This window comes from Ovis canadensis, chromosome 3, assembly GCF_042477335.2.
Source record: "Ovis canadensis isolate MfBH-ARS-UI-01 breed Bighorn chromosome 3, ARS-UI_OviCan_v2, whole genome shotgun sequence".
NCBI lineage: Eukaryota > Metazoa > Chordata > Mammalia > Artiodactyla > Bovidae > Ovis > Ovis canadensis.
The window spans coordinates 422,689-445,088 of NC_091247.1; the positions used below are offsets into that span (position 1 = coordinate 422,689).

Consider the following 22,400-nt stretch of genomic DNA (forward strand, 5'->3'; position numbering starts at 1 on the left):
AGAGGATATCTGATTCTGAGAGGCAGTCCTGCAGACCACAGCTGGCCTGAGGTCCGGGAGTGCTGTGCGGCCAGCATCCTGGGGTCATCCTGGGGCCGCGTGTGCTCGATTCACCTTCAGAACCAGGCTCCTGGGATGAGCGCTGGCCTGCAGGCTGTGTGTCCCACCTGTGTGCTTGGGGGAGTGGCCAGCTTGGCCCTCCAGCCGGTCTCTCTCTCCCGACCAGCACTGACTCCCCTGTGGTTAGCTGCTGCTGCTGCTAAGTGGCTTCAGTTGTGTCCGACTCTGCGACCACATACACGGCAGCCCACCAGGCTCCCCTGTCCCTGGGAGTCTCCAGGCAAGAACACTGGAGTGGGTTGCCATTTCTTTCTCCAATGTATGAAAGTGAAAAGTGAAAGTGAAGTCGCTCAGTCATGGCCAACCCTCAGCAACCCCATGGACTGCAGTCTTCCAGGCTCCTCCGTCCATGGGGTTTTCCAGGCAAGAGTACTGGAGTGAGGTGCCATCGCCGCCTTGTGGTTAGCTAGTCCTCAGAAAACTCCACTGGAATGGAAGTGCTGGAGTCTGCTGACCTGGAGGACGTCATGCTGGGTGTTGACCTCGGGTGCTCGTTGCTGTGCCACCTGGCTCACCTGGAACTGCCGTGCTCTGGGGCTCGCTGGCAGCTGTGGGGGTGGGGGGGTGTCGGGGGTGCGGCAGCATAGCTGGTGGCTGTCCTCTCCTGGTGGTGCTGTGTCTTGTGTTGCTTGGCAGACTCTTGAGTCTGGGCTGGTGCAGGGCCCTGGGTGGAGCTGAGAGGGTGGCAGAGGGCTTGCTGTCACTGCCACGGCCCCTGGAGCAGCCGCCCCAGGAAGGTGCCCTGGCACCCACAGGCTGGCTGTATCCCCTTGCTTCCCCTGTCCTTTATTGGATATCTGGCCCCTGGCTCTGTTCTGATGGCCCCGACCTCTTGACTTGGCAGCCACACATCTGAGAGCGACTGAGGGTCCAACATTGACGGCTCTTGCCTGTTAGGAGTGAGGCAGGGGGCTGCCTGGCCTGCCTTCTGCACCAGATTAGATCAAGGTGTGTGGTTCAGCCACTTCAGGGTGCCCTCCTGTGTCCTGCCCTTCTCTGCTTCAGCTGCCATCTGAACAGCTGACCTTTTATAGCCATAGAAACCACCTCAGAAACCACAGGCTGACCACCCAGGTCTCCATATGGATTTCAGTCTTGTCCCATTTCCCGCAGCTGCTGTAACAGGAACACAAGCTGGGTGCTTTGAAACAATGTAAGGTCTGGGTCCTGCACACCCGTGTGTGGGCAGGGTGGTGCTCCCTCTGAAGAGTCCAGGCTCCTCCAGCTCCCAGTGGCCTCAGGCAGCCCTTTCCTTGCAGAGGCTTCATGCCTGCCAGGCTTCTCCTGTGGGTGTCTGTAACAGACCACATCTCCTCGTAAGGCTGCTAGTGAAACTGGATTAGAGGTACACTAATGGCCTTAACTGGATGGCCTCTGTGAAGACCCTGTTTCTGAAGGTCACGTTCTGTGACGTTGCAGATAAGACTTCAGCATGTCTTGGGGGAGGACACAATTCAGTCTGGGGGAGAGTGAAGGACAGGGAAACCTGGCGGGCTGCAGTCTGTGGGGTCGCAGAGACACAGCTTAGCCGCTGGACAGTAACAGCATTCAGTTCATAACAGTGACACTTGCCTTCCCCAGACTTGTGCTGTAGAGTTAGGTTTTGTTGAATGGTGCCAGCACATAACGCAGTTTTCCAAGTCAGAGAGTGAGTGTGCTGGGTGCCCTCCCCTGTACCGTGTGTCTAATGGGCACGGACCCCACCTGCCCCTGGGGCTCACTCTCTGCTCCACGCCCTCTGTTCACCTTCCTGCTCGCGGCTGGGCCCTGGGCCCACCCTGTCTCCGTTCTCTGCGGTCCTGGCAGGATTCTGTGTCCGCTGATGCGCTGCACTTACCGCCCACAGGCAGGTAGCTCCCTGCGGTGGACATGACCGGGGAGAGGGAGGGCAGCCTGTGCCCAGGCTCTTTGGGTCAGACCCTGGATGGACTCTGCTCCGCTTTCACAGTCCGGCCCTCAGGTGACTCCGTGCCGCACGCTCGGGTGCCCGATCCCGGGCCGGCCTCGCCGCCGCGCGGGGCACGCGGGGCGGGTTGAGTCTGCCGGCCAGCAGGGGGCGCGGGAGCGCGGCCTCGCGGGCGAGTCCGTGGGGCAGGAAGTCCCTCCCCGGAAGAGGCCCGGCGTCGGCGGCGGAAGTGGGAGCCGCGCCGTCCACCCGGCTGGGCGGCCCGCGTCGCAGAGCGCCCGCGCTCGGCGCTGTCAACGTGGCTTCCTTACTCAGCCGCTGCCGCGCGCTGCCCGCCACCACGGCCGCCGCCGCGTCCTCCGGGGGCGCGGGAGCCGACGGCCGAGTCCAGCTGTTGCAGGCGGTGGACACGGAGCTCACCGTGGACTCGGTGGAGTGGTGCCCGCTGGCCGGCTGCAGGCACTTGCTGGCGTGCGGCACCTACCAGCTGTGGAAGCCGGAGGGCCGGCCCGCCGACGGGGCGTGCCAGGTGCGCGGGCCTCCTTGCTTCGGGCCTCGGGCGGTCTGCGGCCCCAGGTGGCCGTTCCCAAGCGGCTCGAGTCCCCGACTCGAGCTCCTCTCGAGAAGGGCGAGGAGAGGCTCCTGAGAGGCAGAGCCGACCGCAAGCGTCGAGATCTCTCTGCTCTGCAGCGGTGAGGCTGGAGTGGAGACATCTCGTGTGGAGCCACACGAGGTGGACGCGACCTTGGCCTGTGGCCGGAATGTCAGACACGGCGTCCTGAAAGCGGGATGTCGTCTGTTTGCCGGCGTGGCCCAGGTTGTGGGTGAAGTCTAGAGCAAAGAGAAAAGGGGATGTCACAGGAGCTCTACCTAATGCCTTGAAGGCATCCACTTACGCGGATCCAAACCTAAGCATTTTTAAGAGTGAAAGCTGGCACTGGGACCGTCCTAGGCAGGCAAACTGTGTCCCAAGGGAATCCTAACCACAGCTCCTTTCTGTCGGCCCCTTTAGAAGAAGCATTGTATCCTAATCCACCTACTCGTTTATCACATACAAGAGAAAAGACATTTCTCCAGCTCAGAAAATCAGTTCCCGAGTGTTGGCAAACCTCTTCTTTCCCTGTCCCTTTTGCCATCCTCTGGGTTCCTCAGTGTTTGTTAAGGTATTCAAAGAACACGTGCATTTTTTTGTAGAGTGAACTGGGTGTGGCCGAGCCTCCAGTTCGTTTGGGCTGTCTCTACCTGTACAGTTGCAATGAGGACAGGTCTCCCTGCCCCCTGGTTGAGGTCCAAAGAAGAGACACTTCTGCGATCCTGGACATGAAATGGTACGCATTTGGTAACAGTCCCCCTTGGTTGGAATTTGTCATGAAAACCTGATTGTTTAGTCAGAGGAGCCTGATGCCTGGTGGCATCAGACAAGACAGGGAGGCATCTGCGTGAAGTTGGGGTTCATTTCCTGTCCTGTCTTTTCCTGCCTGTGGAGGCTGCTGTAAACTTGGGGTTCATTTCTTTTTTCAGTTTCCAAGCCGTACAGGTACTGTTGGTCTGTTTGGGAAGCAGTGCTGATTTTCTGCTTCATAAACTGGAGGATCTTGTAGGAACAGAACTGTAGGCTCCAAACTGGTTTGGGAACTGAAATCTATAACAGTGAGTCACGGGGGTGCCTGTCGTTTCCCTGTGCTCCGGGCACATCCTGTGTTCTGACTGGCATGTGCATTCTCTCCTAGGTGTCACGTTCCAGTGGCTGGCCATCCCGTCTTGGGTGTGGCGGATGCTTCGGGGTCCATAGAGCTCCTCCGCTTGCTGCCATCTGAGGTCAGTGACTGGGCCAGGCTTAGTGAGGGGTCCAAGGAGCACGGAGGGAGGCTGTGCTGAGGCGATCTTTTTCTAGGATGATCTGTTCGGTGGTGAACTTTATCGTGAAATGTTCTAAGGTAGCACACAGTTCACAGGTTTTAAGTTCACGGGTTCTACGTCTAACTCCCAAGAGGAAGACACCGTGTGTGTCGCCAGCAGAGGAGCTGAAGTGACAGGCAGGCCCTTTAACCTGACAGGGGGCCCGAACGCCCTGTTAGGAAAAAGCCTGGGCAGCATTCTTGGGCTGGCAGTGCTGGGCAGGAAGAGCAGTGTTTCCTAGGGCGGAGTGGTGTTTATCATCAGTAATTAAGAGAGCATAGGGTTCCTCTGGGCTTCCCCAAACATGGCACGGTGGGTAAGAAATCCGCCTGCAATTCAGGAGACGTGGGTTTGATCCCTGGGTCAGGAAGATCTCCTGGAGGAGGGCATGGCAACCCACTTCAGTTTTCTTGCCTGGACAATCCCATGGATAGGAACCTGGCAGACTGTACTCTGGGGCCACAAAGCGGCAGACACAGCTGAGCAGCTTAGTGATGTGTTGTCCCCCGGGCGTCTGACAGCAATCCCATGTCACGCGTCTGTAGAATGCCCGCGTGCTGGGGGCGGGGGCAGGTGAAAGAAGGAGCCTGACCACGTCTTGGCTCACGGGCGAGGGGAGTGGAGGGGGCGGCGCTGATGCAGGCGCTGCGAGTGGGCCTTGGGGCGGGCCCAGCTGGCCTCGGGCCCACAGCGCTGAGCGCTGGTGAGGACGGCCTCGCTCCAGACATGCCGAGAGCGGCAGCCCTGTCTCAGGAAAGACGGCAGGGGTTCCTGAGGAGAGCTGCGCTCAGAACCAGAGTTGCAGGCAGGAGTAGGAAGACCTGGGAGGCAGCACAGCTGCCCTGCAGAGAGAGTCCAGCCCAGAGAAGCGGCGTGTCCATGGCTGCCTGTGTCCGGGCAAAGTCCCCTTTGTCCTGTCCCTGGAGGCCCTGGGCGATAGGAAGCCGCAGCGGCAGCGCTTCCAAGAGGCTGCGCGGGCGCCATGCTTGTCTCCAGGAGGGCCTGGGCAGCAGAGAGGCCCGCTTCCCCTGAGCTCTCGTGTGTGGGCAGGCCCTCCTTCAGCAGTGAGGGCTCCTGGAGCGGGCTTGGCAGTGTTCCCAGGCTCTGCTCGGCAGGGTGCCTGAGGACTCGTTCACCGGAGTGGGGCGCCGGGGCCGCTCGCTCCCCTCTGACGTCTTCCTTCTCTCTAGCAGGACACTTGGACGCTACAGCCCTGCTCCCGCTTGGCCCTGGAAAAGCAGTGTCTCGCCTTGTCCTTGGACTGGTCCACTGGGAAAGCTGGGAGGTGAGGGCCAGCGGAGGTGGGCCTGAGTCTTGGCTATTTCGTGTGAGAGGCAGAAGGAAAGCCACCTTGCCGGCCGTGACTGTGGCTCTCATGCCTGGGAGTGTCACGGCCAGCCCTTATCCTGAAAGAGAAAGGGGGCATGTTTTCACCAGGCGAAGCCGACCCTAGTCTATTTTGACAAGCTCATGGCAGCTTCGGTTTCTGCCCAGGCACGCCTCTTAGGAGGCTTGTTCACATACCAGGGCCTGGAGAGCCTCTCTCTGCTGTGTCTTGGGGGCATAACGTGTCCCTGCTTGGGAACCACAAGAGGTGAGGAGTTTAGGGCAGTGAATCGATTTCAGCCAAATTCTCCATTGGTTCCTTGTGTCCAGGGCCAGTGACCAGCCCTTGAAAATCATTAGCAGCGACTCCAAAGGGCAGCTTCACCTCCTGAAGATCAGCGAGGCAGGGCCCGGACTGCAGGCTGTGGTCGCGTGGCAGGCCCATCAGTTTGAGGCCTGGGTTGCTGCTTTCAATTACTGGCAGACGGAAGTCGTATACTCAGGTTGGTGCCCTCCGCTGAGTGCCCCCTTGAAGACTGGCTGAGGGTAAGGGGCGGGAGGGAGCAGAGGAGACACGGGTCACCGGGCGATTCCTCCGGCCGTTCGTGGAGAGCACACTTGGGGGCGGAAGCTGAGCTGGTGCTCACAGAGCTGTCCTTGTAGAGCGAAGCGCGGTTTGCCCGGGCACCGCGGGCTCTTGGGGCGCGCTGCTTCCCCTTGGGAGCCCCCCGACGCTCGTTCCCCGGGAGGGGTCCTCGCCCTCCTTCAGAAGTCCAGTCGGAGACCCTTGCTTGCTGCCTGATCGTCTGGGTCAGTACTGAGCGGTCGTGTTGGGTCTTAGGCTTGCATGTCCCCTTTCGGAATGGCTTCCCTCCCAGGGCAGGCCAGCGGCAGGGAAGGCCGGCTTCCTGGTGGTGTACGTGGCGCATCTGGATGGGGTGGTGACGTGGGCAGCGGAAGCCCCTTCCACCCTAGTGGCCGCGGAGGGCATGGGGCTCTGAGAGAAGACAGCTGAGGGCTGCAGAACCCGCAGAGGCTGGAGAGCAGCCGAGGCCTCGTGTCCTGTCTGGGTGCTGGTGGTGTGCCGTGCTCACCGCGAGCGGTGTGGCCTGGAGCCTCATGCGGAGAAACAGCGTGCTGCCCAGCCCAGGGGGCAGGTCCGTGGGCCTGTCTGGCCGTACCCTGCGTCCCTCCCAAGCGTCAAGGCTGTGCGATCCGAGCGCCGCTTCTCCCTGCGGCCACGCACCCTCCGCCCCGCAGGCCCGTCCTCGCGCCAGCCCGCCCTCTGCCCAGCGGGCTCATCCTGCACTAGCGTGCCCTCCGCCCCGCGGGCTCGTCCCGCGCCAGCCCGCCCTCTGCCCAGCGGGCTCATCCTGCACTAGCGTGCCCTCCGCCCCGCGGGCTCGTCCCGCGCCAGCGCGCTCCTGGCCCCACCCGTGTCCTCTCCTCGCTCTGCGTCGTCGCCCTCCTGACTCTGTCACTGTGTCTCCACAGACACTGCGCTTCGCTGGTGGGAGCAGACCTTGCTTCTGAGCTCTGGCTGCGTTGTCTTGCCAGCTCCCTGCGCTCATGCTGGGGTGCTCGCCAGCGCTTCCCTCCGCGGTCTCCGGCCATGCCTGGGTTCCCGTGTGGCCCTGCCGCGCCCTGCACTCCGGGACAGGGTCTGGGCACCCAAATCAGGTGTCTCTGTCTGCTCGCCCCTCCTGAGAGTCTGTGTCTTGGTTTTGTCTTCTGAGCATTTCTTGGAATTGGCTGTATCTCTCTTACTCTCTTTCTACTTGTCATGACCACGGTCCCACGCTGTGGTCACGGCAGAGCGCCGAGCAGTGGCCTGCGTCGGTCTGCGCCTTCCTGGCTGGCCCTGTTTTGAGTGATTTCTGGGTTTGAGTGGTGTCTGGGTCTGCGCCTTCCTGGCTGGCCCTGTTTTGAGTGATTTTTCCTTGCTCTGTCTTCTTTTCCTCAACTCTTCTACGTTTCCTCTAATCTTAGTTTAGCCTTTCACGGGTTAATCCCACTTTTCTGGCAGGGCCCAGCTGAAAGTCTTGTCTTTAGAAACACTGTGTGTTCAGTCCCTCGCCGTTGGCCTCATGGCGCCCTGTCCTCTTCCTGTTTACTAATTTTTTGCCGCATCGCAGGGCACATGGGCTCTTAATTCCCCGACCAGGTATCGAACCTGCATCCCCTGCATTGCAAGGTGGATTCCTAACCACTGGACGGGCAGGGATGTCCTGAAACCACTTTTGATTTTGTGTTTAATGCTTATTTTCCCCTGAAAGGGGATCTCTTCTGGAGTTTTCCCTGTTGCACCCTTGAACAGACTCAGGGAGAACAGTAAGGACTTGATTTTCTGAGCTCTCGCTCATGGATTGATTCTTCTGCTTTGAGGCTTAGCTAATTCAAGCCACAGTGGAGTGAGACAATGCTTTAACAATTTGAGATCAATTCATTCATCCAACAAGTGTCTGTTGAGCACCAACCACGTGCCGAGCACTGTCCCAGGGGCTTGGGAGATTCCTGTGAGGAAGATAAAGTCCCTGCTTTCACTGAGCTTCCAGCGCTTGGCGGAGACAGACAAGGAATGCCAAGTGTAACACGCTTGGTGGTGAATACACTTCGGAAGGAGGGAGGTTGGACAGGCAAGGGTATCGGGTGCCGTGGGTGGCACAGACTGTCCTGTGGAGCCTTGTGTGTCTCGAGCAGTTAGTGTGGAGCAGGAGGCGAGGGGTCACAGAGACAGGGCACTGGGCTGAGGCCCCGGGAGCGCGCCGGCATTTGCTCAGAGTGGAAGGGAGCTGTTGCGGGGTGTTGGACAGAGGAATGTTTTCTGGCTTAACATTTTAAAATTTAAGAGGATCCTTATCATTCTAATGAGAGAAAATGAAGAGGAACTACAGAGGCTGTTGATGAAGATGAAAGAGAAGAGTAAAAAAGCTGGCATAAAACTCAGCATTCAAAAAGCAAAGATCATGGCCTCTTGGCCCATCACTTCCTGGCAAATAGATGGGGAAAAAAGGGGAAGCAGTGACAGACTTCATTTTCTAGGGCTTCAGAGTTGCTGCAGACAGTCGCTGCAGCTGCAGACTTAAGACACCTGCCCCTTGGAAGGAGAGCTGGGACAAACCTAGACAGCGTATTGAAAAGCAGAGCTGTCACTTTGCCAACAAAGGTCCGTGTAGTCAAAGCTGTGGTTTTCCCAGTGGTCGTGTACGGATGTGAGAGTTGGACCATGAAGAAGGCTGAGCGCCAAAAATTTGGTGCTTTTGAACTGTGGTGTTGGAGAAGACTCTTGAGAGTCCCTTGGACTGCAAGGAGAGCCAACCAGTCCATTCTAAAGGAAATCAGTCGTGAATATTCATTGGAAGGACTGATGTTGAAGTTGAAACTCCAATACTTTGGGTACCTGATGTGAAGAGCTGACTCATTGGAAAAGACCCTGATGCTGGGAAAAACTGAAAGCAAAAGGAGGAGGGGCGGCAGAGGATGAGATGGTTACACAGCATCACTGATTCTGGGCATAAGTCTGAGCAAACTCCAGGGGATAGTGGAGGACAGAGGAGGCTGGCATGCTGCAGTCCATGGGGTCACGGAGTCGGACACGACTTGGTGAGTGAGCAACAGCCTTAGCTACTGTGTTGAGTGTAGGCTGCAAGGGCTGAGGGTGTAGGCTAGGGGGCAGTGAGGGGTGAGGTGGGGGCAGTGGAGAGGAGGAAGGGTGGGAAACTGCTGCGTGCAGGCCGATCAGTAGGAGCTCCTGGTGGAGCACGTGGAGTGTGAGAGAAGGGAGCCCGGCATGTAAAGAAACCACAGCCAGCTCTCTTTACGGCCCTGCCACGGAACAGCAGCTTGTATTTGAGGCTCACCTGCAGCTCAGTACCGGGATGGTGGCTTCTGCTGGTCCAAGGACACAGGTCGCGTTCACCACCATCCCCGTCTGTGGTGCGCCCGGGAAGTGCTGGTGGGTGGTGGGCGGCGGGCGGCGGGCGAGTGGCACATTCAGCGCGGTTGGCTCTGTGGTTGGTCTGCTCCTTTTTGTCCTCTCTGCCCGTCTTCCTTTGGGACACTGTGTCCGTCAACGGTGCTGCTTCTCTTCAAAGACTGGCTGTGCACCAGGGCACCGACTCCCCTCTCGTTTCTGTTGCTTCAGTTTCCTCAAAAGAAGCCCTTCTCCTGCGAGGTTACCAGGGACCTTTCTCTTTAAAACACACGGAAATGTGTTGCCAGGTGCAGGCGTTCTTCGGAGCCTCCTGCAGACGCGTCTGTTCCGAGCGCTCCGTCGCGGCCATGCTGGCTCCTGGCTGCGCGAGCCGGAAGGGCTGAGTCTGTGTGGCTGGTCGCTCTGCGCCAGTGCCTCTGTCTGCCCTTCGGGTGAAGGCACGGTGGTGGCACAGCTGGCTGCCTCTGGGGCTCGCGTGCCCGTGTGGAAACACCCTCACAGACGTGACTGTGCCCTGAGAAGCAGCTGGTGCCCGTCCTCAGCGTGCCTCCTGGCCAGCGGGGGCAGTTTCCATTTCCGTGCAGGTGGGGACGATGGCCTCCTGAAGGGCTGGGACACCAGGATGCCCGACGCTGCCACCTTCAGCAGCCGCAGGTGAGTCCTCGTGGGGCCAGCCCCGCCCCATCCCATCCCCGTCCCGCCCTGGGCTTCTGTTGGGGAGCTGCGGGGCGCCTGCTCAGCCCCCCATCCCACCCCGGGCTTCTGTTGGGGAGCTGCAGGACGCCTGCTCAGCCCCTGATCCCACCCCGGGCTTCTGTTGGGGAGCTTCAGGGCACCTGCTCAGCCCCCCGCCCCGGGCTTCTGTTGGGGAGCTGCGGGGCACCTGCTCAGCCCCCCGCCCCGGGCTTCTGTTGGGGAGCTGCGGGACACCTGCTCAGCCCCCAGCCCTGGGCTTCTGTTGGGGAGCTGCGGGGCACCTGCTCAGCCCCCCGCCCCACCCCGGGCTTCTGTTGGGGAGCTGCGGGGTGCCTGCTCAGCCCCCCGCCCCCCGCAGACACTCCATGGGCGTGTGCAGCGTCCAGAGCAGCCCCCACCGTGAGCACATCTTGGCCACAGGAAGGTGAGTCCCAGCTGTGGTGTCTGACCAGCCCGCTCTTTGAACCAGAATGTGGGCGTTGGGGGCTCAGGGAGGGACTTTGTCCTGGAAGGGCAGGTCTGGGTCTCCTGTGAGGGGTGCCCTGCCTGCGGAGCCCCCGTTTCCCGCACGCTGGCTGAGATCTGCGGGTTTCAGCTACGACGAGCATGTTCTCCTCTGGGACATGCGGAGCCTGCGGCGGCCGCTGGCGGACGTGCCCGTGCAGGGCGGGGTGTGGAGGCTCAAGTGGCACCCGTTCCAGCGTGACCTGCTCCTGGCGGCCTGCATGCACGGCGGCTTTACGATCATCAACTACCAGACGGCAGCAGGTGAGCGGCCTGCCCACCAGGCTCCTCTGTCCTGACACGTTCCCGGGTTACCCGGTCTTGCCATGAGGGTGACTCCAGAGTCTCAGCTTCAGCTCCTGCTCTCTAACTGCGGTCCTCGCCTGACCGGCTCTGTTATCTGGGTGCCTCTGCACCAGTGACACCCAGCCCCACCGGGGCCTGGTCACTGCTGCGGACAGTTCGGGCTCAGCGGCCTGCACTCCAGACACGCTTCAGCCGCTGCCCCGGTTCTTTCTCCTGCTCCAGGCAGAACCAGCAGGCGGACTGGCCTTCCTCTCACCAGGGGTCCCTCACGTTTTCTTCTCTTGAAGCCCCACCCCGCCTTTGCCCCCATCCCCCCGCCCGGGGTCGTGTCCCCTCCTCCGTAGGAGCAGGTGGCCGCCTCACCCTCACGCACTCCCGACCGTCTCCGCCGGCGGTGGCCTCCAGGCTTCCCTGTCTGAGCCCTGGGCTCTGCTCCTGCCGTGTCGCTGCCCTTTGTCCTGTGGGCGCTCTGGCGGTTCTCTGCCCTCTCTTCTCTCTCTTAGTGCCGGCCTCACAGTGATAGATTGCCTTCTAAACACTGCTCACTGTGTCCCATGAGTTTGGTGTGTTGTATTTTCGTTCATCTCAAACAGTGTTTTCCAGCTTCTCTGTGATTTCCTCTCTGACCCACTGGTCACCGTGGAGAGTGCTGTTTAGTTTGCACATTTTTCAGAGCATCCTGAGTTTCTGGTACTGAGTCGAGTTTTGGGGTCACTGGGACTCACTGTGGCCCGTCTGCGGTCCGTCCGGGGAGGACCGTGTGCTCTCCCCGTCGGGGGCGGGCACCGCCTGTTCTTGGTGGCTCTCTGCTTGTTCGTGTCTGAAAGTGGGCAGCCAGTGTCTGCGGTGCTGTTCATGTTTTAATTGGACCACAGTTGCTTCAGCGGTCTTGCTGGTTTGTGTCTGTGTCCTCCCTCACTTCTGTGAGCTTTTGTTTCAGAGGCGTGGGGGCTCGCTAGCTGTGTGTGTCCGGTCGTGCTTGCGTGTGGTCCTGCTGTGTCGACTCTTCTCATCACAGGACGTCGCTGTTCGTCTCCAATAGCGCTTGTTTTAAAGCCTCGGTCGTCTGACCCCAGGAGAGGCGCGCACGCCTCCCCCTGGGTGCTGTGTGCTGTCAGCCTGCCCGTGGCTGCGAGTCTGTAGCGAACGCACCGTAGCTTGCGCGCTGCTGTCGGGCCTCCCGGAAGTGGCGCTCTGCCCTCCGAGTGGGGGGCTCGGCAGCCGGGAGATGCCGCTTTGTCCCTTTGTTGCCGGTGTTGCTTTTGGGCACGTGGCTGAGGTGGTGCCTCCCTTTCCGGTCACGCGGGCCCACTCTGGGCTCCCCCTCTCCCACGCCCTGGACAGGCTGCTCCTCCAGGAAGTCCTGGATCTTCTCAGTAGTGAGTGCACGCACACATACGTGTTTGCGTGTCTGCATACCGGCACGCACACGTGCGTGTCCACGTCTGTGTGTACACGTATGCTCACGCCTGTGTGTCTGTGTGTGTGGGTTTCCGTGCGCACACACGTGTGTGTCAGAGCCTGAGTTCGTGCTGACACCTCTAGCTCATTCCGGCAGCGCAGCTCTCCCTGCTGCCCCTGTTCTGCGCGACCCTGGCTCCCAGCAGGTCCTCGCTCTTGTGCCTGAGCCTGCGGAGCTGTCGGCGCCACAAGCAGCCCGACGCACCTCAGGGCTCTGGGCGCCCTGGCCGTCCTGTTTGTTCCTTAGCTTGGTGCAGCTGCTGTGCTGTGTTCAGGATTCACTTGGACTAGAGCTGTTCTCTTTCTGTGTGGCAGTCAGTGTGTGAAACACGGTTCAGTTTGTTTCTTTTTTTGAAGGATGTTTTCATTCATCCTCATTGACTTGGTTTTCCTTTTGGATGTGTGAAAACATTAAGTGTTCTAGAAATGAAAATTCCGTTAGGGACTTCCTGGTGGTCCAGACTCCATGCTTCCACTGCGGGAGGCGTAGGTTCGGTCCCTGCTTGGGGAGCAGAGGCCCCGCACGCCATGGCACGCTCAGCCTCCGGGAGGCGGCGACAGGCAGGGACGCCCGGGGCGCTGCAGTCCGGGGGTCAGAGTCCTGAACAGCAGCAGCAGCAGAGGCCCGGCCTCTTCTCACGCTGCTCCCACTCGCCTCTTGCAGGCAACCTGTCCGTTAGGTCGGGGTTACAGTTCTGTGTCTCTTCGCAGAAGTTAGCACGTCTGTTGACATATCCATGCTTCTCCTCTGGCACAGAAAAGATGTTCTGCATGGACTCATGTTTGCTTGCTTCGCTTTTAAAGCACACCCTGGAAATCGCTCCTTATGGGCTCACAGAGTTTGGGGGTTTTTTGAGTTACATAGCACTCCACTGAGTGGGTATACTCCAGTTTCTTCCAGTTTTCTGTCGGTTATTTGGGTTACTTCTAATATCTTATAATTACAAAGAGTGCTTCATATACGTTGCTTTGCGTCTGTGTTTCTGCTTGCTGGAGGTGTGTCTTAGGGTCAGTGCCTAGGTGTGGGATTGCAGGGCCCACAGACTGATACCTGTCTGACTTCATCATCTCACCAGCCACGGATGAGAACCCCGCTTCCCCACAGCCTTGCCCGCAGAGTGCGTCCCAGCTTTGGAATTTTGCATCTGATGGGTGTGGAATGACTTTGCGCAGTAGCTGAGGTTTGCATGTCCCTAATTAGGAGTGAAACTGAATACATTTTCGCTTGCCTGAAGGGCCGGTTTCATGTTCCTGTTTTTCTGAGCTCTCTTTGGCTTGTTTTCTCTCTGACTCCTGGTCTTTTTCTCCCTTGGTTTAAAGAGTTCCTGTATTAGCCCATGTATTAGTGTCATCAGCCCTTAATCTGTTTTATGTCGGAAATAATTTTTCTGTTTCTTACCTTGATTTTGCGTATAGTGTTTTTTCCTCCCATACGAAAGTTGGGGTTTTTTCAAAAGTGCAATCAGATTTATAGGTTTTTTCATTGAGTCTAGGTTTTTGAATCTCAGTTAAAAAGACAGCCAGGTTCTAAAGGAATTCATCACTGTTTTCTCGTATTTGTCAGACGTCATCTTTCTACAATTAGGACTTTGACCCGAGTCCTACTGTGTGACATGTGGAACTGTCCCGACGCTGTTCCTGGAAAGCCCGTCCTCCCCCCGCCCCCGGCCCTGGTGACTCGAGACGCCAGCTCTTGTGTGCAGGCACCTCCCGGACAGACGCTGCGTTTCGCGCCTTCTCTCCTGCCCCCCGGCTGTCTCAGTGTTCACACCTGCTCTTCAGCCACGGAAGCATTCAGGGCGTTTGTTAGAGTGGGCTGCCTGCCCCCTCTAGGTCTTTCTCAAGGGCCTCCTGACTATTCTTAAGTTTGAACTTGAGTGTTGACTTAGCTTGTCCCAGAAAAAATTGTTTATTGGTTTTTTATAGGGATTGCGTTAAATACAAATTAACTTTCCAGCTGACTTATTTGTCATCTGGGATCTTATTCAAGAAAAGGGACACCTTCCCGTTTGTTCAGATCTGCTCTTGTATCTTTGTAGCTGTTCATTCTCTGGGCCGTGTCTGATTCTGTGACCCCATGGCCTGCAGCACGCCAGGCTCCTCTGTCCTTCACCATCTCCCGGAGCTTGCTCAAACTCGTTCGTTGAGTTGGTGATGCCATCCAACCATCTCATCCTCTGTCGTCCCCTTCCCCTCCCGCCCTCAATCTTCCCAGCATCAGGGTCTTTTCCAGTGAGTCAGCTCTTGGCATCAGGAGGCCAAAGTATGGGAGCTTTAGCTTCAGTCCTTCCAGTGAACATTTAGGGTTGATTTCCTTTAGGATTGACTGGTTTGATCTCCTTGCAGTCCAAAGGACTCTCAAGAGTCTCTTCCAGCACCACAATTCAAAAGCATCAGTCTTTTGATGCTCAGCCTTCTTCATGATCCAGCTTGACTACTGGAGAAACCACAGCCGTGACTATATGGGCCTTTGTTGGCAAAGTGATGTCTCCTCCTTTTAATACACTGTTTAGGTTTGTCGTAGCTTTTCTTCCGAGGAGCAAGTGTCCTTTAATTTCATGGCTACAGTCACCATCAGCACTGATTTTGGAGTCCAAGAAAGCAAAGTCTCTCACCGCTTCCACCGCTTCCCCGTCTGCTTGCAGCGGCGGCGCCAGATGCCATGGTCTTAGCTTTCGAATGTCGAGTTTTAAGCCAGCTTCTTCACGCAGCCCTTTCACCTCCATCCAGAGGCTCTGCAGTGTGTCTTCACTTGCCTTTACGGGGGTGTCATGTGCACACCTGGGATCGTTGATATTTCTCCCAGCAATCTTCATTCCAGCTGGGATTCATGCGGCCCCCCATTTCGCATGATGTACTCTGCATATAAGTTAGATAAGCAGGGTGACAGTGTACAGCCTTGATGTGTTCCTTTCCCAGTTTTGAACCCGTCCACGAGAACTAACTTTTCTTCTGTGTGCATACATCGTACATTTCTTGCTAACTGTATTCCTCAGTAATCTAACGTTTTTGTTGCTCTTGTAGGCGGGCATTCTCTTCAGCGTATCTTCTAACTAAATTGCTGTCTATCTGAAAGTTGTTGGGTTTTTGTCGGTAGGTTCACATTCTGACAATTATAAACACGTTTCCATTAGTCTTGCTATGGATTCCTTGGGTTTTGCAAGTAAACATGGTGTCATCTGCAAAAGATTAGAGTTTTGTTCTTTATTTTCCCAACTGAATGCCTTTAGTTATTTTCTCATTTAACTTCATTTACTGGTGTCTCCAATACAATTTTTAAAAAGAGTGGAGGACATCTTGCCTTATTCCTGACCTTGAAGAGGGGCCCTGCTAGTTCCCATGTAGTTTGATGATATATAAGGACTAAAGTGTGTCCTTGGAAAGAAGGTGAAAGCGTTAGTCATTCAGTCATGTCTGACTCTTGGCGGCCCCATGGTCTGTAGCCCGCCAGGCTCCTCTGTCCATGGGATTCTCCAGGCAAGAATACTGGAGAGGGTAACCATTCCCATCTCCAGGGGATCTTCCCCACCCAGGGATCGGACCCGGGTCTCTTAATCGCATGCGGACTCTTCACGTCTGAGCCACCTGTCCTTAGTATTCATCAATTTCTGTTTTCTTGAGTATTTTTTAAAATCAGGAATTGTTGATTTTTTTTGTCAAATGCTTTTATACTATCTATTGAACTGTATTATTTTTCTCCTTGGATACATTTATATAGTAAATTTTGTTTATGGGTTTTCTAATATGGAATATATATTCCTGGAATAAATCATGCTTGGTTATGGTTTCGTTTTTAGTTGTCAAAGTAGTTTTTTTTTTTTAATTAAAAAAATTTTATTTTATTGAGGTATAGTTAACTTACAATATTATGTTTCAGATATATAATATAGCCACACTCCAGTCCTCTTGCCTGGAAAATCCCGTGGACGGAGGAGCCTGGTGGACTGCAGTCCATGGGGTCGCTAAGAGTCGGACACGACTGAGTGACTTTCCTTTCACCTTTCACTTTCATGCATCGGAGGAGGAAATGGCAGCCCACTCCAGTGTTCTTGCCTGGAGAATCCCAGGGACGGGGGAGCCTGGTGGGCTGCCGTCTACGGGGTCGCACAGAGGCGGACACGATGGGAGCGACTTGGCAGTGGCAGCAGCAGAGAATGCAGTGACCCACAGCTCTAAGAGTTGGGCCCCGTTCACAGTTGCTCTGAAACTTTGGCTTTATTCTCTGGGCTGCACAGTTCAGCACAGCCGCTCAGTCGTGTCCGACTCTGCGACCCCGTGGACGGCAGCCCTCCAGGCCTCTCCATCCATCACCAACTCCCGGAGTTCACTCAGGCTCACGTCCATCGAGTCAGTGATGCTGTCCAACCATCTCATCCTCTGTCGTCTCCTTCTCCCCCGCCTTTAGGGTCTTTTCCAGTGAGTCAGCTCTTCGCATCAGGTGGCCAAAGTACTGGAGTTTCAGCTTCAGCATCAGTCATTCCAATGAATATTCAGGACTAATTGCTTTTAGGATGGACTGGTTGGATCTCCTTGCAGTCCAAGGGACTCTCAAGAGTCTTCTCCAGCATCACAGTTCAAAAGCATCAATTCTTGGCTCTTAGCTTTCTTTATGGTCCAACTCTCACATCCATACATGACCACTGGAAAAACCATAGCTTTGACTCTATGGACTTTTGTCAGCAAAATAATGTCTCTGGCTTTTAATATGCTGTCTAGGTTTGTCATAACTTTTCTTCCAGGGAGCAAGCATCTTGTAATTTCATGGCTGCATTTGCCAACTGCAGTGATTTTGGAGCCCAAAAAATAGTCTGTCATTGTTTCCCCATCTATTTGCCATTAAGTGATGGGACCAGATGCCATGATCTTAGTGTTTTGAGTGTTGAGTTTTAAGTCAGCTTTTTCACTCTCCGCTTTCACTTTCATCAAGAGGCTCTTTACTGCCTCTTTGCTTTCTGCCATAAGGGTGGTGTCATCTGCGTGTCTGAGGTTATTGATCTGTCTCTTGGCAATCTAGATTCCAGCTTGTACTTTATCCAGCCCTGTATTTCACATGTATGTTTTTTGAAGAGATCCTTTTCTGGGGCGGCTTTTGTTACACGTCATGCGGGAGCTTAGTTCCCCTATGAGGGTTCGAGCCTGCACGCCCTGCGGTGGAAGCGCAGCCCTAAGCGCTGGGCCAGGGGAGCCCCTGTACAGTATATCCTGGTAGCGTATTTGTTTTATATGTGATAGTTTAGGTTGTGACTTGGTTTACCAGATTGCACAGCGGGAAAGAGGGATCGAACCCGGGTCTCCTGCACTGCAGGCAGATGCTTTATCCTCTGAGCCACAAGGGAAGCCCCTGTACAGTATATCCTGGTAGCGTATTTGTTTTATATGTGATAGTTTAGCTGTGACTCGGCTTACCAGATTGCACAGTGGGAAAGAATCTGCCAGTGCAGAAGACGGAAGAGGCGTGTGTGGGTTCAGTCCCGGGGTTGGGAAGGTTCCCTGGAGCAGGAAATGGCAGCCCAGTCTGGTATGCTTGCCTGCAAAATTCGCCTGCACAGAGGAGCCTGGTGGGCTCAGTCCAGGGGGTCACGGGAAGTTGGACACAATGGATGCACATTGCTTGTATCTTTTAACCCTCTCTCTCTGTGTTGCCCCTCCCGCCTTCCCTCTCCTCACTGGTAACCACCGTTCTCTGTGCTGTGCTTAGCAGCTTAGTCTTGTCTGACTCTTTGCAGCTGTAAATAATGCTGCTGTGAACATTAGAGTGCTTCCTCAGTGGCTCAGATGGTGAAGAATCTGCCTGGAATGCGGGATATCCAGGTTCAGTCCCTGGGTCGGGAAGATTCTCCTGAAGAAAGGAATGGCAACCCACTCCAGTATTCTTGCCTGGAAAATCCCATGGACAGGGGAGCCTGGCGGGCTGCAGTGTGCGGGGCTGCAAACAGTCGGACACGGCTGAGCGAATGTCTGCCTTCTGTCTGAGCATCCGCGGGCTTCCCAGGTGGCAGAAGCTACCTGCCAGTGCAGGGGACACAGGAGGCGTGGGTTCCATCCCTGGGTCGGGAAGGTCCCCTGGAGGAGGAAATGGCCACCCACTCCAGCATGCTTGCCTGGAAAACTCCGTGGACAGAGCGGCCTGGTGGGCTGCAGTGCATGGGGTCTGAGTCGGGCACCCACACACATGGACACTGGGGTGCCTGTGTCTTGAGTGTCTCTCACTTTCTTAGGAATGGAGTTGCTAGGCCATATGGTGGGCAGGCCTGTGTGCAGTTTTTGAGGAGCCTCCGCACCACTTTCCGGCGTCTGTGCCGGTGTGCGTTTCTGCTGACAGTGTGGGAGAGCGCTCTTCTCCAGTCTCCCTGACATTTGGTATTTGTGGTCTTTTGGACGATGGCCATTTCGACAGGTGTCAAGTTATGTCTCATTGTGACTTTTCTTTGCATTTCTCTGATGATTAACAATGTTGAGCATCTTTTCAGGTGCCTTTGGACCATCTGTGTGTCCTCTTTGGAAGACAGGTTATCTTTTCCAGTGTAGTAGTGCGTTCTGGTACATACCTTATTTGGGGCTTTCAGTAATGTTCAAAGATGACACAAATTTCCTTTTATGCTATTTATCAGCACTGTGTTTCGTTCATGTGAAAATCAAAACAAAAATGTGAAAAAAAATCTTTCATCGTCTCTTGAATAATTTATATGTCATTTGGGTTATCGTTATATTCAAGATGCGGTGAAAATTCTCCTATGACTATCTGGGCCTGATTTATTTTTGAATGATGATTCTGTTAACTTTCTCTGTTTTTTTTCTGTGAAAGTTGCTTTGTGTATGCGTTATGTCTCTACTGGGGTCAAAATTCCCTAGTAGGTATTCGCTGCATCGAGTCTCACTTTGTATAGCCACACACACAGGCGTCCGCCCTAGTCAGCAGTGTGTGCACTGTCTCTTTTAAGAAGCCACTTTGCGTTCCGTTTCCGCCGTGTCGTCGCTGTTCCCCGCCTCGCCAGCTCCGTTAGCTTTGCTGCTTCTCTCCTGCCTCCTTAGTTCTTTTTTGAGTTGGGACTACAATCCACTCACGTTCGTTGCTTTGCTTTGCATTAAGCATTTTTATGTCAGAATTATCCTCTGATTTAAGCGTAGTTTCAGGTTCTGATACACGGCGATTGTGCTTTCGTTTTTATGAAGAACTCTGTGACTCCAGCTTGTGCTTCCCCGTCTATCCGAGTGTGGTTAGGTAGGTGGTTTTAAGCTTCCAGCTGGAGACGCTTCTTGTGTGTTTTGACCACATTGTTGACTTTGTTTCGGTGTGTTCTGATCAGCACGGCGCATACTCTCTCCTTCACGGAAGCTTCCGGCCGCCTGCTGCCCCGCGTGCTTGCTTAGCACTTGCCGCAGTGCCCTGAGCAGCAGGCGTGCTGCGTTACCGGGTGGAGCTGCCTGTGGCAGGAGGCTTTGTGTCCGCCTGGACCGCGAGTGGCCACTGCCTGTGGTTGCTGGGTGTGAAAGTATCGTAGGCCTTTACTGCGCCAGCGACCCTGCCTCCCAGGCCCCCAGATGTTCACAGCAAGGGGCAGGCGGTCTCCTTGGGGCTCCTCCTGTGGCGGCGCCAGGTGCCTCTCTGTGCTCCGGGAGAGCCCAGCACCGGGCTGCTCTCTGGAGCCCCTTCTGCTCAGGCAGAGCCCTGGCTTGGGGAGGAGGGTCTCTGGTGCATTGGTTGTGTCCTTGGTCTCTTTCCTGACGCCGGCTTTGGGCTCTCCTCTTCACCGCTCACTCTGGTCACGGTTCAGAGGCTGATCACGACTCAGTGCCGTCGCTTTGGTCCATGCACCGGGGCCGCCGCTGTGGTGTCCAGGCGACCGAAGACCGAGTGGCCGGGCCCTGGGCCGTCCAGCTGGTGACAGTTTTCCCAGCCCCGGCTCACCGGCCAGTCTTCTGCAGCTGCTTTTACCAGCCTCAGCCTCGGCCTGGACCCTTGACTGGCTCAGGTTTGCTGGCACCGCCTCATGTATATCTTTAGAATTTCTGTTTATCCATTTTTGGCTGTGCTAGGCCCTCACCACAGTGCAGGCCTCTCTCTGGTTGCGGAGAGCAGGGCCTTCTCACTGTGGCGGCTTCTCTTTTTGCGGTGCACCAGCTCTAGGGCATGCGGGCTCAGTGGTTGCAACGCTCGGGCTTAGCTGCTCCACGGCACGTGGGGTCCTCCAGATCAGGGACTGAACAGTTTATCCCACACTGGCAGGCAGGTTCTTCGCCACAGACCACCAGGGGGCCCCTCGTCATCTCTCTCCCTGGTCACGGGTCCCTTTTCACCCTTTCTCGGCGACGTTCTGTCCAGAACGAGGCCTGACATTTTCCAGTCTTGCCCTTCATCTTCAGAGTTGCCATAGCAACTCACCACAAGGACAGCTGCTCAGGCAGTGAATGACTCCTTTCCCAGTTCAAATCCAGACTCTCTAAGGGAGCTCTGTGTGCCGGGACGCTTCTGACATGTTGCCAGTTCCAGGCGACAGCTCAGCCCCGCCCACGCTTGCGGTTTCTCACACACACCAGGCTTCCCTGCGGCGTGCGCCACGGGGTCCTGCTCCCTTCACTTCTGACGCGCCCCCTTCCCTCTGTCTGGCTCACGCTGAGTCCTCAGGCACCCTGGATGGAACCTCCGTGGCGCAGGCTGCCTCCTCTCGCAGGCACAGAGTGCATTCACTGCAGGATGGCCTGCCCTTCTCTGCCTGCCCGTGTCTCGGCAGTCCTCTGCATGACACACGGTGGTGGTTCTTGGAAGTTTCTCTTTGAGGGTGGGCAGGGTCTGTTGGGCGTGGGTGATGAGAGTAACTGGCTAAGTTTCCTGTGTCCTCCCATCTCACTCCAGAGGAAGAGCAGGACGCAGTCTCTCTGTCCTACCCCTTGCCCAACTCGCTGGTGTATGGAATCGACTGGTCCTGGCTCCACTTCTGCCATCTGCCACAGACCCAGCCGTCCTTCCCTGGCAGCGACCGAGAAGCCAGAACAGCAAACCAGGACCCTATCCTGAAGGCTGCAGACCCGTCACCAGCACCCTCTTCGGAGCGTCTAGCTGACAGTGATGGAGTGGGTGGCACCACACACCAGAATGGGAGCAAGCTAGAGGCTCCTCTGCAGACAGAGGACGAGGATGGCCGGCTGCCCACTCCAGGGGTCAAGATCTGTGACTGCGACCAGGATCTGGAGGCAGCAGACTTTGACATCAACCTTCTGGCCACTTGCTCTTTCTATGATCATGTTCTTCACCTCTGGAAGTGGGAGAACATCTGAGCTGGGGAAGACCTTGCTTGGTTTGAGATGGTAAAGACAATTTCCACAAATAAAACCTAGAGTACATCTTTATCTTTCCTGAGAATGAAGTGACCCCAGACTATCTCACTGTATGGGGCTCACTGCATCTGTGGAATTTTCTCAGTAAATAGAAAACCTATTAGCCTCTCAGATAAACCTTATCTGCTGGGCCCTTCAAAATGGTGTCTCTGTGGCAGCAGGGGGTGGGGTGGAGGGGCTTGGTTCCTAGCTCTCAAACTTGTCAGTTTCCTGTGTTTTGACTTTCAGTTCTTAGGACTTATATAAGCAACTATTTACCTTAACTAAAAATTTTAAAGCTACTTTATAATACCAAAGTAGTTTGTTTTTGTGTTATATTAGTAGTTTTATATGAACATTAAAAAAAGATCATGGCACCAGAAGTGCTTGCATAGCCTCCTGTGCAAATAACCAAAAAGAAGGGTGTATTGCTTTAGCATAGCATAAACTGGAAATGTTAAGTCCTGTGGTGGATTAGTCACGCTTCCTCACAGTGGCGTTAAACCCGGACACAGCTTAACTCCAGAAGTCCTGGGCTTGGGACTGATCTGCCTCCCACAGGCCATTCCTCCTCTCTCCGGAGGAGCAGATGTGGAACTCCAGGCCACTGTGGAATCTGTCAACTCCGCAGCACCCACTGATAGCATAGGTAGGTGTTCTGAGTCAGAAAACACAAGCTTCTGTTATTTCCTGATAGAACTGTCAGCACAGGTTAGAACGTATTACTGTCGAACCCTCCTCCAGTTTGTTTTAGGATATTTCACTTAAGGATCAATTAAACAGAATTAGGATCTGAGGAATTATGCGCTGAAACAGAACACAGAGGAGAGAGAGGCTACAGATTATTAGGGAAATAGCAGTTTGGCAGCAACTTCCCGTGTGGCCTTATCTTTAGGTTTGCCCCAAGGCGGGGAGGTTGACCAAAATAAACTG

At 55.6% G+C, this 22,400-nt stretch overlaps 1 protein-coding gene across 4 annotated transcripts; it reads left to right on the top strand.

The window, feature by feature from the left end:
• Positions 1-1,173: 1,173 nt before the first annotated feature.
• DPH7 (diphthamide biosynthesis 7) lies at positions 1,174-21,500 on the top strand. Of its 4 annotated transcripts, none has more exons than XM_069579666.1 (9): positions 1,174-2,555; positions 3,221-3,354; positions 3,757-3,844; positions 5,119-5,210; positions 5,582-5,754; positions 9,770-9,839; positions 10,240-10,305; positions 10,477-10,649; positions 21,007-21,500. In XM_069579666.1, the coding sequence occupies exons 2-9, from the start codon at positions 3,347-3,349 to the stop codon at positions 21,426-21,428; spliced, it is 1,092 nt and encodes a 363-aa protein (XP_069435767.1). In that variant the 5' UTR covers positions 1,174-2,555; positions 3,221-3,346; the 3' UTR covers positions 21,429-21,500. The 4 variants fall into 4 exon arrangements, with proteins under 4 accessions (XP_069435767.1, XP_069435766.1, XP_069435768.1 ...); XM_069579665.1 differs by having other exon boundaries at positions 2,235-2,555; positions 5,116-5,210; XM_069579667.1 differs by lacking the exons at positions 1,174-2,555; positions 3,221-3,354; positions 3,757-3,844; positions 5,119-5,210; positions 5,582-5,754 and adding an exon at positions 8,126-8,854 and having other exon boundaries at positions 9,473-9,839.
• Positions 21,501-22,400: the final 900 nt, after the last annotated feature.